This window comes from Amblyraja radiata, chromosome 34 (assembly GCF_010909765.2).
Source record: "Amblyraja radiata isolate CabotCenter1 chromosome 34, sAmbRad1.1.pri, whole genome shotgun sequence".
Lineage (NCBI taxonomy): Eukaryota > Metazoa > Chordata > Chondrichthyes > Rajiformes > Rajidae > Amblyraja > Amblyraja radiata.
The window spans coordinates 25,429,683-25,450,089 of NC_045989.1; the positions used below are offsets into that span (position 1 = coordinate 25,429,683).

Below are 20,407 nucleotides of genomic sequence, written 5' to 3' on the forward strand. Positions count from 1 at the left end.
AGTTACTCCAGCATTTTGTGTCTACCAAGGAAAATATGCAGTTGTTCAGTGGTGTTTATGAAGACAATTCATGTTTTGGGTTGACCTTTTTTCATAACTATGATAACGTCAATTAAATTCCAGGGCGCAGAATAAGCTGGGAGAAGAGAACAGAAGAAGCGTGTGAGATAAGATGGAATACAGCAGAGAGAAGGCCAACCGTGAGTTAGCTTAGTGACAGATTATGGTGACGTGGTCTGTAGGCGGTGTAAACAAGATAAGAATATAATTGGAAATTGTGAATGCTGGAAAGGTGATAAACTAAGGGTGCAATTATTTTTTATCTAAAATTGAGTCTGGAGGGCTGTACTGGTTTTGATTGGAAAGTGGCATCTTGCATTCATAATAGGTTTATCAACAGAAATGTCAGGAGCCTTGCAAAGGACTGTAAATATGCAACTTAAGAGTTATGTTTGCATTGTAACTTCACAAATAGTTAATCAGATGGAGCCAGTAAATCTGTTTTGGTGGCATTTGGTGAATGTCATCCAGAATGCTTGGACCTGAGTGGATTTGAACAGATTTTTGATAAATTTAACGCCTACTCGCTGGGGCGGAAGAACTGTCCAATTTACACTTCAGAGATACAGCGTGGAAATGGGTCCTTCAGCCCACCGAGTCTATGCTGACCAGCAATCACCCCATACACTAGCACCATCCTACACACCAGGGCCAATTTACAATTATACCAAGCCAATTGACCTACAAACCTGTAGGGCTTTGGAGTGTGGGAGGAAACCGGAGCACCTGGAGAAAAGCCAATTAATAATGGAACTTCAAACTCCATTCAGCGCTTTGTGTGTGTGTACCTGCTTTGCCAAGAGCTCCTCACAGTTCAGTCCTACCTCTCTCCCATAACATTTTAAGTTTGCACTCCAATTTCATGCACAAGTTTCCTGGTTTCCGATTCTATCACTCTTGGAGTTAAACAGCAGGAGAACAGACCATTTGGCCCAACTTGCCCATTATGCCAATCACATTGCCACGAGCTAGTTCCATTTGGCCCATATTCCACTTAACCTTTCCTATTTACGTACTTGTCCAAGTGTCTATTAAACATGACAGGTGGGGAAACACTTTTTCACACAGAGAGTTGTGAGTCTGTGGAATTCTCTGCCTCGGAGGGCGGTGGAGGCCGGTTCTCTGGATACTTTCAAGAGAGCTAGATAGGGCTCTTAAAAATAGTGGAGTCAGGGGATGTGGGGAGAAGGCAGGACCGGGGTACTGATTGGGGATGATCAGCCATGATCACATTGAATGGCGGCGCTGGCTGGAAGGGCGGAATGACCTACACCTGCACCTATTGTCTACTGTTTTAGATGATGTGTGCCAACTTTAAATGCACTGCTATGAATACATCTCATCATCACTCCATTTTTAATTTTCCAATTATTTCAAGTCCATGCCTTGTGGTTATCTTTCCATTTGTCAGAAATAATCATTTCTCATCAAATCCAGTCATAACAAATCCACGTCTCACCTTAATCTTTGTAACTTGAGGAGAACACTCCTCGTTTCTTGAGCGTCTCCAGATAATGAGATTCTCTCATCCACGATGATCATCTTACTAAACCCCTCCTGAACTGTGCAGGGTGCTCAAGGTGAGATGAAATTGGAGATTTGTAAAGATTAACTCGAATTCCATGCTTTTGTGTTCAATACCCCACTTTGAATATCCAAATACTATGTTCACTTTATCAGCTTATCAACTTGCCCGACCACCTTGCGATTTTGCAAATATGCACACTGGTCCCTCTGTTCTTATAACCCCTTCAACGTGGCAGCATTAACGGGTTATTCTTCAATAAGTTGAGTTAGATATAGCTCTTGTGGCTAATGGGATGGTGGGATGTGGGGAGAAAGCATTAACGGGGTACTGATTCTGGATGGTCAGCCATGATCAAAGATGATCTTTGGCCATGATCATATCGAGTGGTGGTGCAGGCTCGAAGGGCCGAATGGCCTACTCCTACACCTATTTTCTATGTTTCTAAAACCGCAACAAACTATTGTTAACGGGGCTTTCACAATCTGTGTCGTATCTGAACAGGATCAAGCAATTATCAGGAAGAACTAATGTGTTGGATGTGTGTAGGATCTGGTTTGTGGTGTGTGCATTATATCCAACTCTGAATGCATTTTTGCGTGAATGCAATAAATTGTGTGTGTGTTTTTATTAATAATAATAATAATAAATTTTATTTATGGGCGCCTTTCAAGAGTCTCAAGGACACCTTACAAAAATTGAGCATGTAGAGGAAAAACATGTAAGGGGAATGAAATAAATAGTAGAGACATGACTAGTACACAAAGTAAAGACAGAATTCAATACAAAACACAATATGAGGCAATTAATGCACAGATGAAAAGGGACGGGGACGTGGGGCTAAGGATAGGCAGAGGTGAAGAGATGGGTCTTGAGGCAGGACTGGAAGATGGTGAGGGACACGGAATTGCGGATCAGTTGGGGGAGGGAGTTCCAGAGCCTGGGAGCTGCCCTGGAGAAGGCTCTGTCCCCAAAACTGCGGAGGTTGGACTTGTGGATGGAGAGGAGACCGGCTGATGTGGATCTGAGGGACCGTGAGGGTTGGTAGAGGGGGGAGGGGGAGACAAATGTGGTAACTAGTTGCTCTTCATTCCAAACTATTTCAGTAGGACAATAAATTAATGATCTTAAAACAGTAAATAAAAAGAATTAAGTCATGAATAAAAAAAACCACTAATCATCTCCGTCTGAAAAATAGACCGGTAACTGATTTATGATGTTGTAAGGACTAATTACTTTCCCCCTCGTCACCATGTTTTATTGGAGCAGGTACATGGTTGAGAGGGATATGGGCCAAACACGAGCAGGTGGGACTAGTGTTGATGAGACAACACAAGTTGCACAACAGTTATTGATTATTGCCGTTTGAAAATTGGTTCCAACCAGAAACATCACCTATCCATGTTCTCCAGAGATACTGTCTGACCCGCTGAGTTACTCCAGCACTTTGTGTCTATCTTCGATATAAACCCGCATCTGCAGTTCCTTCCTACAGTTTTATTAAAGTTATTTTTAGAGTTTAGATGAGCGATTATTGTCACATTTACCGAAATACAGTGCCAAGTTTTTTTTCCAGCTTGCTATAATATAATATATATGATATAAGGACACCTTGAAACCTTGATTACAACCGAGCATGAATACTTTTTTTTAGGTGAAGAAGGGTCTCGACCCGAAACATCACCCATTCCTTCCCTCCAGAGATGCTGCCTGAGTTACTCCAGCACTTTGTCTATCTTCGGTGTAAACCCGTATCTGCAGTTCCTTCGTACACATGAATATCGTTTTCATGCATTAACTCAGCCACGGCCACAGAGTAAGAATGATCCGCCTCGCTGCTGGCTGGCTGGCTGCCTCTGAATCTGAATACTTGTTCTTTCGCAGTTTGGAGAGGAGTTGTATCGGGGCTACGCTTTCCCCTGTACATCGGAGCTGGCGGCAGGCAGAGGGGGCCGGCTCTGAGCCGTGTAACACCCTCCCACTGCCCAGCCTCTGCGAGTTCTGCGGCGCTGGCTCTCTGTCTCTCTCTCGCTCTCTGTGAGTGTGAGTGTGAGTGTGGGTGTGGGGGTGAGTGAGTGTGGACGCGCTCCGGGGGCTGCCAGTCTGAGGGCTGTGTGTGGAGCGGCAGCAGAGAGAGGCTCGCTAGCTGGAGTGAGCAGTGTAGAGGTGACAGCGCCGGTGGCTTGGCTACTTTCCACACTCGCTCTATCTCGGCTGGAGAATTCTGATGCGGTGGCCAATTTGCAGCTTATTCTACGCGGCGAAGCTGCGATAGTCAGTACGTTAGTGGGACAGGTCCTAACGGCATTGACGGGTGAGATCTTAATCTGTCGTGTGTGTGTGTGTGTGTTGATTGCACGGTTCAGAGACGGGTGTCTAGAATACACAGCCGTTCTCTCTGCAGCCGGTAGACCGGGCATTTATTGCTGGAGCCGCTGGTCTTTAGACCTGTGGAGAGATTGTGTGCTAAGCGGGCTGGTCTCAATGCATCGGGAGGTTGCTTCAGCGTTGTTGCTACTCTACGGGCGGGTCCAGCCCACCTTCGGGCGCCCTCGGCTTGGTGTGAGCGAACACGGGGGGGAGCGCCCCTTCCTGATTGTTCCACCAGGTTTTGACAACAAATGTGTTTTGTTTTCCGCCAACTTAATTATCTGTGTGGTCCGGGCACGGCAAAATACAAAAGAGGGGTCTCGACCCGAAACATCACCCATTCCTTCTCTCCAGAGATGCTGCCTGTCCCACTGAGTTACTCCAGCATTTTGTGTCTATCTTCGATTTAAATCAGCATCTGCAGTTCCTTAGTTCTTGCACAAAATACAAAGTTTGGCAGGTCCCACCTTGTCCGGAGTGTAGGAAGGAACTGCAGGTGCTGGTTTAACCGAAGATGGACACAAAATGCTGGAGTAACTCAGCGGGACAGGCAGCATCTCAGAGAGAGAGAGAAGGATTGGGTGACGTTTCGGGTCGAGACCCTTCTCAATTCGGGGAAGGGGGACTGGTCGGCGTGTGAATGCTGAAATGTTTTTTTAATATATTTAACTGTAGATTACCTGGAGCGTGGAGCTTTCACCATGAAGCTGCTCCGGCAGGTCTACGTGTCTGCGCTCCTAACGTGTGTGTTTCCCCTGGTACAGGTAAGACATGTTAGTTTGAGCTCTGGTGAGAAGATGCATGTCACTGTCACTGAAGGCTCTCGACCCGATACCTCACCCATTCCTTCTCTCCGCAGATGCTGCCTGTCCCGCTGAGTTACTCCAGCGTTTTGGGTCTGTCTCCGTGTTGCATTGTAACTGCTCTGTGTATTTGCATTGCCCTTGTTCATCACACGAGCACGCTACAAGTGATGCACATGCCAGATTGGGTGCTAGTGTGCCAGGCAGATGTTCCCCTGGCCAGCTGTTGTTGTCATAAGGTCCTACGGAATAGGAATAGAATTAGGCCATTCGGCCCATCAAGTCTACCCCGCCATTCAATCATGGCTGATCTTTCTCTCCGTCCTAAAGTCACGATCATCTAAAGCAAATCTGAGGAAACAAACGAAGCTTGTGGGAAAGCTTGGGACTGGAATAATCTTTCAATGTGTTGTATCTTTTCCAGGATTGGGATATATTAAGACTTGTTTGATGGATTTACAAAGAGGGTGGTGGATGCCTGGGACTCGCTGCCAGGAGTGGTGGTGGATGCACATACAGAGGGGCACTTCAGAGGCTTTTAGACGGGCACTTGTGGATTTGGATCACTGCAGGTCGAGGAGATTAGTTCATCTTGGCATTATGTTCAGCACGTGGGCCGAAGGGCCTGTTTCTGTGCTGTATTGTTCTGTGTTCAATATTTCTGTGATTTGGGAATACTCAATATAAATGGTATTTTCTGAAGAGTGACCCAAAGTGCTGGAGTCACTCAAGGGGTCAGGCAGCATCTCTGGAGGAAAAGGATGGGTTGGGACCCTTCTTCAAAGAAGCACTTTTGTGCCGATCATTTGGTATAAGCCAGCATCTTTTTAATTGGGCTTAGTTTAGAGGTACATTGTTGAAACCCCACACACTAGTACTATCCTACACACATTGTGGGCAACCAAGCCAATTAATCTACATCTTTGGAGTGTGGAATGAAACCAAAGATCGCGGAGTAAACCAATGCGGTCACGTGGAGAATGTACAGACCGCACCCGTAGTCAGGATCGAACCTGGATCTCCGGCGCTACAAGGCAGCAACTCTACCTCTGCGCCACCGTGCCGGCCAGCTGCAGTTCTGTGTTTCTATTTTTCTGAAGGGTGTTGAGTTGATGGCACTTGATGGGTTTACTCTGCCATACACAACTGCTGGTGTCAGTCAGGTGCCTTTGCAGGAACTGGAGTAGGTCACCTAGCCCCTTGTGTCTGTCCTGCCATTCACTCTGCTCCTGACTAATCTTTTGACCTAATTCTGATTAACTGCCTCCTTCATTTCCTTCATGAATTTGCTCGAAGACCAATCCATCTCAGTGTTTAAATAAACAATTTACCTTTCATCGATTTGTCATTGGTGGAATAGAGTTTCAAATGTTACCAGCAGAAATATTTCCCACTTTCCTTTCTGTCGAGCTGGTCTTTAACCCTTTCCTACCCAACGACAAATGTTTTCTCTCCAGCTGTTCTACCTATTTCCTTCATGTAATGAAAACCCTTGTTCAAGACTTCTCTTCACCTTTTGAATTTGAGTGAGTCCAGCATGGTTTGTTTAAGAAAGAACTGCAGATCCTGGAAAAATCGAAGGGAGACAAAAATGCTGGAGGAACTCAACGGGTGAGGTGAAGAAGGGTCTCGACCCGAAATGTTGTGTATTCCTTCGCTCCATAGATGCTGCCTCACTCACTGAGTTCCTCCAACATGGTTTGTATAGTTTCTTTGTGATTCAATATCTGGCATAGAAACACAGAAAATGGGTGCAGGAGTAGCACATTGGACTCTTCGAGCCAGCAATGTGATCATGGCTGTTCATCCAAAATCAGTACTCCGTTCCTGCTTTCTCCCCATATCCCTTGACTCCTTTAGCATTAAGAGCAATATCTAACTCTCTCTTGAAAACATTCAATGAATTGGCCTCCACTGCCTTCTGGCAGAGAATTCCACAGATTCACAACTCTGGGTGAAAAGAAGATTCCTCATCTCAGTCCTAAATGGCCGACCCCTTATTCTTAAACTGTGACCCATGGTCCCCCAACATCGAAAATATTCTTCATGCATCTACCCTGCCCAATCCTTTAAGGATTGTGTATGTTTCTTTACGATACCCTCTCATCCTTCTAAATTCCAGTGAATACAAGCCCAGTCGACCCATTCTTCCATCATATGTCAGTCCCAACATCGCATGAATTAACCTGGTATCATCTATGCTGCAACCCCTTAAAGGTCCACAACCCTTGAGGTGTGATGGTCAGGATTGTTCACTGTACTCCAGCTTCATGCTGGGCTATGTACAACTGAAACCCAGCTTGTGTTTGTACAGTATAGTCCAGTGGTCTGAGATTCAATCATTCACTTACTAACCTCTTGTGATCGTTGTTTTGTACTGCGTGCAGCGTTTGGTTTGCAGATATATCATGGAAACAGGCCCTTCGACCCACTGAGTCTGTGCTGACCAGAGACTCGGGATAATTTACATCATCTACCCATGTTTAGTTTGAAGATCGTGTGGAAATGGGCCCTTCAGCCCACTGAGTCTGTGCTAACCCTCGATCGCCTGTATATCAGTTCCATCCTACACACATGGCACAATTTACAGAAGCTAATTGACCTGCACGTCTTTGGGACATGGGAGAAACCGGAGCACCTGGGAAAAACCCATGCGGTCACAGGGAGAATGTACAAACTCTGTACAGACAGCCCTCAAACCTGGGTCTCTGACGCTGTAAGGCACCAACTCTATCACTGCCACCCATAAGAAATGTTGTCCACCTCTGTCATTGGCAAATTTGGGTATGAGGTGTTCTTGTTAGATGTCATTCATAAAGCAAGTGAATGGTGGAGGATCAGCAGAGCCTCTTCCATGTCACTACTGGGGCCCATTCCCCTTCTTTAGGAGGGTTTAGCATTATCATTATATTCTTTCTCCTGCCACTTGCAGCCTTTTGAAAACAGACACATTTTGTTTTGCTGGAGCTAGGCACTGACACCTCATGACTGCTCCCCCTGGTTCTTACCCCCATCGTGTTACAGTAACATTCTGCAGCTGCACATTCTGAGATGTGAAGCAGATCACCTAGGCAGTGGAAAACAAAATCCCTGTCTTGGTCCCCTCTATCTGACAGCTCACACTAGTTCCCAATGCCAATGGTGACCATTGGAACCAATTGGGGGGGAGTGCATATAATTTCAAAACAATATTCATTAATAGAACTATGCTTAAAAATATCATAAATGAAAATTAGTTTTATCTGTTCAAGAAGGTCAGTGACCCCTTTAAATTTGAAGACCAGGAACTGCAGATCAAAGTGCTGGAGTAACTCCAATGGTGTGGCACCATCTCTGGAGGACACAGATAGGTGGCATTGCAGGTTGGGATCTTCAGTCTGAAGAAGGGTCCTGACCCGAGACGTCACCTATCCATGTTCTGCACAGATGCTGCCTGACCCGCTGAGTTACTCCAGCACTCTGTGAAACGTCACCTATCCATGTTCTCCACAGATGCTGCCTGACCCGCTGAGTTACTCCAGCACTCTGTGAAACGTCACCTATCCATGTTCTCCACAGATGCTGCCTGACCCGCTGAGTTACTCCAGCACTCTGTGAAACGTCACCTATCCGTGTTCTCCACAGATGCTGCCTGACCCGCTGAGTTACTCTGGCTTTTTGTGTCTATCTTCGAGTTACTCCAGTGTTTTGTGTTTATCCTTCTGAATGTAATGTAGCTCTGTTGGAGGGTCTAGGTTTGCCTGGCGTAACACAGAGAGGGAAGATATGAACTGCATCTGTGACCTCTGTCCACTACGGAGTGCCCCAGGACTGGGTGGACAACCCAGGGGTGCAGCGAGAGGTCGGATGCATGGACTTGTGATGGTGAGTGCCTGCTGTGGTTCTCTATGAAACCACTGGGTGGCCCTCAGTCTGGTCCAACTCTGAGAACTTGCCTTCAGTTTCACCAGCCGCAGCTTTTAGTTCTTTTACATTTATGTCAGACTTTATGAAATGCCTTTAGGGGGTCTTTATAAATAACATCCAGACATATTCTCAGCTATTGGTTTAGTCACTGATTTTTTTTTTTTTGTATGTTAATCAGGTGTATTAGGGCAGGCCTAACCTTTACAAATCCACGCTGGCTTTTTGTGATCAGGTGAACACTTTCTCAAGGTGTCCAGTTACCTTGTCCTTAATTACATAGTCTGGTCATTTCCTGATGGCAGATGTTGGACTAATTGGTTTATAATTCCCTGATTTCTCTGTCCCTCTTTCACTTTCAGAGCAGAATGCTGGAACCATTTCCACATGATGGAAGTTGCCAAATCTAGTAAACTTTGCAAATAACTTGCCTCTAATCTTCCTTTAATTTTTAGCTTTGCTTTTAATTTTTCTTTAATTTGAACCTTTAGTATCTGCAGATATACACGACCTGCTTTGGAGATTTGGACCACTTTGCCACCGCTATTTCCTTCACTCCTAATAATCTGTTTCCAATTTTGTTACGTCCCCTAATCCTAAAACAATATTAGTTTGCTCGAGACGTTTAACATGTAAACTCGGCTATAAATCTGCTGCAAGGTAATTAATCATTTAAAAATGTTTTTGCAGCATCACATCTCGTTTTGATCAGTTTCGTGCCTGTCATAATTTTAAGGCTTCATATGTTACTTTGATCTGATGCTCTGCACCCTCCTCAGCACCTGCGCTTTGGTCTGAATAGTGGGAGGTGACAGCCACATGATATAAAAGTGACTACATGCTGTTTTATTACGTACATGTAATGCAGCATTGCATTGCAGAATATGCAGGGGTCCAGACGTGTGTTCTTGCAAGGGCCAAAAATGATGCAATATATTCTGTAATGTATGCAAAGCTTCGGGACACGAGTCAAGAGTGTTTTATCGCCATATGTCCCAGAGAGAACAATGACATTTTTATTTGCAGCAGCACAATGGAATATGTAAACATAGTACACTTTAAACAATATAATAAACAAGAAAAAACAGTTCAATGTGTGGATACTCACATGTATGCATATATAATTAGATATCTATGTATGCATACACATATGTACACATACGTACACATAAACCATCAATAATTGTGCAATAATATAGTATGTAGTTCAGAGCTTATTTGGAGGTTGTTGTGTTTAATAGCCCGATGGCTGTAGGAAAGAAGCTGTTCCCGAAACTGGATGTTACAGTTTTCAGGCTCCTGGACCTTCTTCCCGATGGTGGGAGTGAAGTGAGAGTGTGGCCAGGGTGGTGTGGGTCTCTGATGATGATGCCGGCTGTCTTTTTGAGTCAGTGACTCTAGTAAACCACTTTGATCGTGGACTGAGGTCAAGAAAGGAAGTTTCAGCCAATGGAAGTAGGTTTCGGCTTATTATGATCACGTGTGCTGAGGTACAGTGAACAGCTTTGTCTTGCATGCCTTCCAATCAGATCAAATAATACTCTACATAGATACAATCAAGTTAAACTCGCATGCAATAGATGTACCTTTAGAAAGAAGATGATGAGTTTCTTTAGTCAGAGGGTGGTGAATCTGTAGAATTCTTTGCCACACATGGGTGTGGAGGCCATGTCATTAGATATTGTTAAAGTGGAGATGTCTAGGCTCTTCATTAGTGCGGGTGTCAAAGGCTACGGGGAGAAGGCAGGAGAAATGGGTTGAGAGGGAAAGATAGATCAGCCATGATTGAATGGTGGAGCAGATTTGATGGGCCAAATGGCCTAATTCTGCTGATGACTAATGAACATAAATTTATTGAGAAGAATAACATCCAGTGTTACTATATTCCTGACCTACAGAGCTGGCTTCAAGGTGACCTCTTCCTTGGCAATGGATCACCAGCTGCCCAACCCGGCTCCTGTTCCACCTTCACTCAACCCTCTATATTCAATGACGTGTTGCATGCTCTCTCTTCTCCCCTCTCCCATCAGGCAAGAGGTACATAAGTGTGAAAACGCGCACCTCGAGATTCAGGGTCAGTTTCTTCCCAGCTGTTATCAGGCAACTGAATCATCCTACCACAACCAGACAGCAGTGCTGAGCTACTATCTTCCCCTTTAGTGACCCTCGGACTATCTTTGATCAGACTTTGCTGCCTTTACCTTGCACTAAACATTATTCCCTTATGCATCCATAAACTGTAAACGGCTCTATTGTAATCATGTATAGTCTTTCCGCTGACTGGTTAGCACGCAACAAAAGCTTTTCACTGTACCTCGGTACACGTGACAATAAACTAAACTATATCGAGATTGTGGAAGATACAGAAAGAAATGATCTTTAAAAATTCTTACCAATGGTAGTAATAATTGTATGGTAAAATTATGACCAACATCTGTAAGTGCTCTGTACGGGAAATATTAATGCTATTAGGAAAGTTATGATGCATCTAATTTAACACACATATGATGTGATTTCTGCAGCATCTGGGGAACGATAATATTTATGTGCATTCAGCTTTTTCCCATTGCTATCTCTGTTGCTGTTCCCATTTTGGATTTCCCTGATCACATCTTGTTTCAACAAGAACGTCTTGAGGAAATAAATTTTAGTTGTTTATTCTTTAAGCATATTTTTTCACTGAGACTGCCGCTTAAATTACAACGACTATTTTAAGTGCAAACGTAAAAATGTGAAGGATGTCTTCAATCACATGGTAGCTCGGTAGCGCTCACTAGATCTGTAACGTTTGATATATATGGTTTATCTTGACTTTCTTCGAGAAAAAAGTTTGTTGATGTGAAACACTATTGGCTTGTTGGCTTGTTGCTTGTAAATTCCAAGAAACAGCAGGAACTCATTAAAGTTAATGTGTGTTGGACTTCATATGCATCATTTAAACCTGTAAACTTAAGCTGTTCTTTTGGTAATATTAATGATTAGCTATTTATTGAAGTGGCACTGAGTTTAATTTTTCGTTGTAATATAGTTTTAAATTTCCTTCCAACTGTTTGTCGTTAATAATGTTCATGCTCGAAGCAGATATAATAGAAACGGGGGATTTTATATTCCATCTGTTGTAACATTAATATTGCCGTGTGGTCACCATGTTTAAAATGTCCTGCCTGTGAAAGCCGCTGTGCTTTGATTCCTTCGTTACCCGACAAAGGTAACCATGGAACAGCAAAGTAACAGTTGATACTTGTGTTGCAGTCTCTATTCAACACTTGGAACATGCAATATTAAATATCTGCATGTACCAATAGTTGTAACTTAAAACTGCTAACTTTTAAAAAAAATTTCCTCTTATTGCTTTGATATCTTCGAGCTGCAGTTTACATCGAAGGATTGAAGTACTTGGAGAAATAGTGCAGTGTGATTATTTTATTTTTTATTTTTTGGTTTGCTGATTGTAATACACATTCCAAGTCTACTTTGGCTGAAGTAAGCCTAAATGATTTTTAGTACAGAGTAAGGAGGTTGACTGTTCATTTCAGGGACTGCTACAATGTGTAGCATGGTAATGGGCCCATTAGCCTACAGTATCCATGTTGATCATCCATTCACACTCGTTCTACTGTACGTCCTCTCACTTTCTCATCCACTCCCTACACACGAGGGGCCGATTAACCTACAAACACGCACATCTTTGGAGTGTGGGAGAAAACCGGAGCACCCGGAGGAAACCCACGCAGGTCACAGGGAGAACGTACAAACTCCACTCTGACAGCACCCGAGGTCATGATTAGAGGGGTTTAATTTCGAGGAGAGGTGGGATCGATGAGGATTGTTTTCTCTGGTATGTAGGAGGTTGGGGGGAAATTTGATAGAAGAATATAGAGTTTGAGATGGAATAAATTGGGTAGAAAGAATCTTTTGCCTAGCAATTGTCAAAGTAATATTAGAAAGTATCTTTCCTCGGGGGGGGAAAAAAGATTACGTTCATAAGGGCTTTCACTAAAGTCGGGTATAAAAAAGGTTCTTCAAATCTGAAATCTTGTAAAGTTATTTTTAAATCAATATATCATTTTATTATCGGTGTCTGTGTGCACAAGACACAGATTATGAGCATCTGTCTCTTAAACTTTGCAAGTTTTTTTTGGATATGAACATTTTTCCTTGCATTGCTGGGTTTAAATGACTCCACCACCCTTTGGGATTTGCATTGGAACAGTCAAAACCATTAAGCAGATTTTTCACCCAGTCTGCTTTCATTACATTTACACTTGACTACAGATGGTCTGTGAGATTGTACACAGGAGCTTTCTGTAAATCAGGGAGTCAAAATCTCACGGCTTCCTCGCTAAGGGAATACAGACCAATGTGAACAGAGCAAGCATCTATTTTACAACTTTTCTAATCCTATAGAGAATCCTAAACGGGCCTGTACATTCTTCTCGTGCCCCCAATACACTTGGTGTCGTTGCAGGGGGACGCCCTGCCAGTTTTCACTTTCATTTTTGGTTTATTGTCCAGTGTACTGGGGTACAGTGAAAATCTTGTGCGCTAACCAGTCAGCAAAAAGATAAAGCATTATAATTGAGCCATTAGTATCTAGATACATGGTATGGGAATAATGTTTTGTGCAAGGTAAAGTCCTATCAAACATTGTCCAAGGATGACCAATCAGGTAGATAGCAGTTCAGGACTGCTCTCTAGTTGAGGTAGGATAGTCCTGTTGCCTGATAACAGCTGGAAAGAAACTGTCCCTGAATCGGGAGGTGTGCGTTTTCACACTTCTATACCTTTAGCCCGATGGGAGAAGAGGGTGGCAAGGGTGCGATTCGTCCTTGATTACGCTGCTGGCCTTGCTGAGGCAGCGTGAGGTGTAGATGGAGTCAATGGAAGGGAGGCTGGTTTCTAAATCACTGAGCAACATGACCCGAGTGTCACTGGACCTCCAACAGTGCATCAAGGGACCCCTGCCCCAGAAATATCCTGAAGCCTTTAACAGCTGGCACAGCCCTGCCCAGCTCTGCCAGCTGTCAAAACCATAAGGGCACTCAACAACTTTACGTAAATTGGAAAGCTTAAAATAAAAGGCTAAAAGAAGTTCAAAAGACTTTATTGGGTTTAGTAAAGGAACCTTCTGCAGATTGAGTGGGTTTCTGGATCCTGTGCTGGGAAGTGTGTTAGAGTAGGGATCGAGGATTACAAGTACAAAGTTTCATGGAAGATGCATTACTGGTCGATGGCTTGTAAAGGGCACACTAAAGGGCCTGTCCCACTAAGGCGATTTTTTTTCAGTGACTGCTGGCAACTGTCATAGTTGTAGAAGGTCACCAAAAACCTGGCGACTGGACCCCCCTACAACAATGTCTATGACAACCTACCACCTAGTCCACATCAAGCAACGGCAAGCTACTGACAACCGCCGACCCATTAGGACGTCCACCTATGACCACACCTATGACATAAACCAGCCAAGTGATTAGCAATTGCAGTTTTGGCAGTGGAATGTGAGTTGTTTTGATGCAATTGATGCTGATGGAAGAGATATGGCAGAATGTAAGTTGTATGAATATGACTAGATGATGCCTGAAATACAAATCACTGTAACAGCAAGAATAGTGGTGAATTTATCCATACGTATCCCTACAGAGTTAAAATGTTCAGACTGTAAACCATAGCATTGTGAATGGAACCGTTAGTGTTAAGTTCTCCAAGAGTGTTTAATTCTGGGTTGCACCTCATGGAACTGATTGTTGAACAGAAGAATGTGTTGACCGCATCAATTGAAATGAGGTACATCTTCAGAGACCATCCAGCCTTTTGAATGAATAGCTATATTGCAAGCAACCACCATCCAAATATAAAGCTCAATGTTAAAGGGAAATTCAACCCAAGGATTTCGGTATTTAACTTTTCAGTACTTATTAAGTCCATTCCATATGCCTCGTGCATGAGTGGCACATTCTATTGAGATGTTTTGGGCTAATTCTATTGTACAATCGTGGTGTTTTACTTTACATATCCAAAATTTAAGGTTTGAGACATAAAGAAACTTCATAACCATGGAAATTGAAAAGGAAAACCAAGCCAAGATTATGTCCCAAGTTAATCCTTAATTTATTTTGCAATTTCCCTGAGGACCGGTAAATTTCAGGTTAATGTCACCTGTTGCTTTTGCGGTCATAAAGTGATGTTTCAGATTCGGTAGTAGCCAAAATAGCTGGATGAGGTTGCATTAGGCTTGTGAAAGGTCACCACATTGTGAATTGTGGTTTGTTTATGGTTCCTGATTAAATATTATAGTAAACCTGATATTTGAATTGGGCACAGTGCATTTTCCTATCTGTCTTGGCAAGACTGTAATATGTAGTGATCTTTCTACTCTTAGAAATTAGCTGGTAGGAAGTGCATGTCTACAGAACTTCATCTTTTACCCTGTTTGGCAGTGCTTAATCAATTAGTTTACATTTTTAGTTTTGCAGTTGGATTTGCTTTGTAATAACCAGTACCTTTCTGACCATCATTGGAGATAAATGTTCACTAATGCATTAGGAAACCAATTAACCTGAAAAAGTGCAGAAAAAATGAAGTTTAAAAGCAAAGAGTGTACCACCACAGCCTTCTGTAGCAATGAATTCCACAGATTCATCACCCTCTGACTAAAGAGATTCTTCCATCTCCTGTACGTCCTATTGCTCTGAGGCTGGGCACTCTGGGCCTGGACTCTCCCACTAGTGGAAACATCCTCTCCACATCCACTTTATCTAGGCCTTTCAAATCATAAGAGAAAACCTACCAATATTCTGGTGGACATTGCATGTTGAAGGTGGACCCTACATGTTGAAGGTGGACCCTACATGTTGAAGGTGGACCCTGCATGTTGAAGGTGGACCCTACATGTTGAAGGTGGACATTGCATGTTGACGGTGGACCCTACATGTTGAAGGTGGACCCCGCATGTTGAAGGTGGACCCTACATGTTGAAGGTGGACCCTACATGTTGACGGTGGACCCTACATGTTGAAGGTGGACCCTGCATGTTGAAGGTGGACCCTACATGTTGAAGGTGGACCCTACATGTTGAAGGTGGACCCTACATGTTGAAGGTGGACATTGCATGTTGACGGTGGACCCTACATGTTGAAGGTGGACCCTACATGTTGAAGGTGGACCCTACATGTTGAAGGTGGACCCTACATGTTGAAGGTGGACCCTACATGTTGAAGGTGGACCCTACATGTTGAAGGTGGACCCTGCATGTTGAAGGTGGACCCTACATGTTGAAGGTGGACCCTACATGTTGAAGGTGGACCCTACATGTTGAAGGTGGACCCTACATGGTGAAGGTGGACCCTGCATGTTGAAGGTGGACCCTGCATGTTGAAGGTGGACCCTGCATGTTGAAGGTGGACCCTGCATGTTGAAGGTGGACCCTACATGTTGAAGGTGGACCCTACATGTTGAAGGTGGACCCTGCATGTTGAAGGTGGACCCTGCATGTTGAAGGTGGACCCTACATGTTGAAGGTGGACCCCGCATGTTGAAGGTGGACCCTGCATGTTGAAGGTGGACCCTACATGTTGAAGGTGGACCCTACATGTTGAAGGTGGACCCTACATGTTGACGGTGGACCCTGCATGTTGACGGTGGACCCTACATGTTGAAGGTGGACCCTGCATGTTGACGGTGGACCCTGCATGGTGAAGGTGGACCCTACATGTTGAAGGTGGACCCTACATGAGGATCTAACTGAGGTAAGTGCTGTGAGTGTTTGAGGGATTAGTGTGGGCTAGCATTGGGCAAGTGGACACTTCATGCTTTACAGTGCATCCGGTGGTCTAATCTTGCAGCTTGGTTTCCTGTCAAGTCGTGCCTGCCCAGTAGCGTAGGGGATGGATCTGTTTCCCACCATCTTTAGCCGACTGCTACAATATTGTCTTGCAGGGGGAGTGCCTGCGATGCCAACATAGGACAATCGCTAGCACATCAGAGCAACGGTCGAGTCGCTGCCTCATAGCGCCAGAGACCCGAGTTCAATCCTGATCTCGGCCGCTGTCGGTGTGGAGTCTGCACATTCTCCTTGTCACCTCGGTTTCCTCCCACATTGCTAAAGACATACAAATGTGTATGTTAATCGGCTTGTGTGAAGTGCCCTTGGTGTGTAGAATAGAACAGATATATGGGTAATTGCATGGACTCTGTTGTCCAAAGCACGAGTTTCCACACCGCATCTCTGAGACTAATGCCATAAGCCAAAGTCTCATCAGGTTCGCCAGGCTCTACGCACAAGTAAATACTGCATCATTGCATTATTTGGCCATTTATCTTGCCATGCCTTTGGCTGGCATTTATCTATCCAGTATGTCATTAAAAGAACATAATCAGGCATACTAATAATGTTTTTCTCGCTATAAGTACGTATGTGTAAGTGGATGCACAACTTCAAATGTTGCCTGCAGGTCTCTCGAGATCTGATCGGTTGTATAAATTGTTGCCCTGCCCTTTGGCAAGACCCTTCTTGGGAGTATGACTTTACTGGTGAAGTCCAGCCTTGGTGTCTCCAATGAGTTTGGTCCGTGAGGATGTTGGCTAGCTGCACCACAGTCTCTCTAATTCACCTCTGGGGCTGGAAAATGTCCTCCCGTTTTAACACTGACACAACATTGGGACAAGTCGGGCGTTCAACAGCGAGGTTGTGTTAGTATGCACAATAGTTCAGTTCAAGTTCAAGTGAGTTTATTGTCATGTGTCCCTGATAGGACAATGAAATTCTTGCTTTGCTTCAGCACAACAGAACATAGTAGGCATTGACTACAAAACACATTAATAAATAAACTGATAAAGTGCAAATAACAGATAATGGGTTATTAATGTTCAGAGTTTTGTCCGAGCCAGGTTTAATAGCCTGATGGCTATGGGGAAGTAGCTATTCCTGAACCTGGTCATTGCAGTCTTCAGTGTCATTTAGTTTAGAGATACAGTGTGGAAACAGGTCCTTCGGCCCCAAAGTCCATGCCGATATACTATCCTACACACGAGGGGCAATTCACCTACAAACCTGCATGTCTTTGGAATGTGGGAGGAAGCCAGAGCACCCAGAGAAAACCCACGCGGTCACGGGGAGAACGTACAAACTCAATACAGACCGGGTCTCTGGCGCTGTAAGGCAGCAACTCTACCGCTGCACCGAAACACAAAGTGCTGGAGTAACTCAGCAGATCAGGCAGCATCTGTGGATGGACTGGATCGGAACCCGACTTCACCTGACCTAACCTGAAACGTTGCCTGTCCATTCCCTCCACAGATGCTGCACTGACTTGCTAAGTTCCTCCAGCACTTTGAGTTTGAGGTAGATTGCAGCACCTGCAGTTCCTTGTATCTCCAACTATAAATGGAATATGGGGACTCCATGGGGAGTTTAGAATATTTGAGATGTTTTGCTGGCATTTTGCTATATTGTTTACGAAGCTTTAACTTTAGTGTGTTGAGGTTAGCTACGTCAGTGCCTGAAGGTGTTGAATACTTGGCTTTGATAGTGATGAGAGGGATAAAGTGCTGCTGTGATCACAGAGAGCGTGGTGCTAAGTAGTAGGAAGTTCTTTGCTTCCCAGTAGCCTGAGGGGATAGTTGGAGCAGATGATGAAATCTGGAATGTTTTGGGCAAAAGCAGCGAATCTCTGACACCTTTGTGCGTGCGTCCAAGTGGAGCTGCTGGAGGTGTGTGTGTGTGTGTGTCGTCAGTCTGCAGGTGTGAATGGTTAACTTGTTCTGCATTTCTGCTTTGAATTTTCCACCGTGTTGTGGTCCTAATGAATTACAGTCTCTCTGAGACGAGGGTTTCCTGAACATAAGCTTCCATGTAGACATGGCTGACCCTGCCCAGCAGATTTAAATCATTTATATGTTCTCAGGACTGTGTCCGGGAACAATCGAATACATGTGACTTTGACGTTTGACTTTGACGGGGAATTGGTGTTGGTTCCAGCTTGTATTACCCGACCCTTGTTGCCTACAGGAAACTGGAGGTGAGTTCCCTTCTCTGTCCGGATGCAAAGTTCTAGAGTAACCCAGTTGCTCGGGCAGCATCTCTGGATTCACTCCGAAGGATCCCGACCTGAAGCATCACCCATCCTCATTCTCCAGAGATGCTGCCTGACCCGCTGAGTTATTTCAACACTTTGTGTCTCTGGACAACCTGGATAGGTGACGTTTTGGGTCGAGGCTCTTCAGGACCCAAAGAATGTTTCTACAATCTTCCTTCTTCCTTCACACCCCAAAGACATGTGGATTTGTAGGTTAATTGGCTTGTATAACTTTCCCCCAGTGTGTAGGTGATCGATGGTCAGCATAGACTCAGTGGGCTGAAGGGCCTGTTCCCATGCTGTGTTTTTCAATCCATCAACTGAATCTCATCGGTGATTATTAGATTCTTGTTCCATCTCCATATTTGTGCCGGCAAATATTCCCATTGCTGACAAATGGCAAGTGGCATTGTATTTTAAGATGTGTAAAATTAGAAATGATTTGTGAACTGTGCCAGAATGTAATTTGGTTTTGAAGGTCCTGTATGGAACCACTAGACGTGCACTTAACACGTGTATAATTGCACACTACTACTATTTGGAATCGGTAGAAGTGTGCTAACATGTTTTAACAGCTGCTGTTCTTTGGAAGAGCAAGAACTTGGAGTGCCTGTGTGCTTCAGGCTAATACTGTAAAACGTTTAAAATGTTTAGATATAAAATCTAATTCTGGTCCCGGCACACAGCATTAGTTTGATACTTTCAGATTGAAGGGAATCGTGGCAAGGACACATTAGTGGTGACAGTTTATATACAGAGTTTGTCTTGAATGTCTAATGATTCATGTCCAGGATGAGAAAATACATTCTGAAATATTGTCAAGACTTGTTTAAGTTACACAGTGTACTGTATCAGAATGCTTTCCTCGACCTAATAGGAATATCTGGCACAGTGCCAAAAGCTACGGGCCACGTTTAGATTTTAAGCTTATAGGTGCAAAACAAGTTGGACATATCAATAAAAGCTTCACATGGAACAGGAGGTGACATAAATACAGCTTGAGTTCTTCTTGAATGCAGATATGTTATTTATAAATGACTAGATTGACATCTTTGGGGAGCTGGTCATCTCTTTGGCAAACCTGGCATCTGGTATGGACGCAGGGGAAGGCCATTCAGCCCATCAGGTCCATGCTGGCCCCTAGAGGAACAGTCCCATTAGCTCCATTCTACTTTTCATTATTTCTCCCTACCCTTACACCTTGCTTCTTCTTGCTTCCTCCCAGGGATCGCAATGTGCAGATAACCTGACTGATCACTTAGTCAGGCGTCATTTTTTTACGTTTGTGGTTACTTAAAAATAACTTCCTCATGGGGTATAACAGGGGACCTGTTCATTTTTCACCCTCTTTCTCCCTTCCAATCCTCCCAGATAAAACATAAACGTTGCACGATTTTAACATCAGGGAAGCAATGATAAACATTCCCGTTGTACTCCTGAGATGGGCATGTTTGCAGAATCAGTGGAGGCAGCAAAATATGTAAGGGGATCTACAAACAGGAAAATGAATCTGTTCTGTGAGGGCATTTCATTCTTCATCATTCTCCAGTCTGGTACAAACTCTTCATCGGTGGAATTCCAACCAGTCATCTTAAAGTTGCATTGGAAAGCGTTTACAAGTGTAATGTTATCTACTCGTATAGAAAGATGTTATGTTTTCTGAAGAGGCCACA

The 20,407-nt window shown here is 44.0% G+C and overlaps 1 protein-coding gene across 1 annotated transcript in view; it reads left to right on the forward strand.

The window, feature by feature from the left end:
• The first annotated feature begins 3,576 nt into the window (after positions 1 to 3,576).
• LOC116991698 (ADAMTS-like protein 3) overlaps positions 3,577 to 20,407 on the forward strand; it is a 272,285-nt gene continuing 255,454 nt past the window's right edge. The window contains exons 1-2 of the mRNA XM_033050541.1: positions 3,577 to 3,899; positions 4,631 to 4,719. Of these exons, the coding sequence (XP_032906432.1) occupies positions 4,657 to 4,719 (63 nt within the window). The 5' untranslated portion in view covers positions 3,577 to 3,899; positions 4,631 to 4,656. The remainder of the gene's footprint in view (positions 3,900 to 4,630; positions 4,720 to 20,407) is intronic.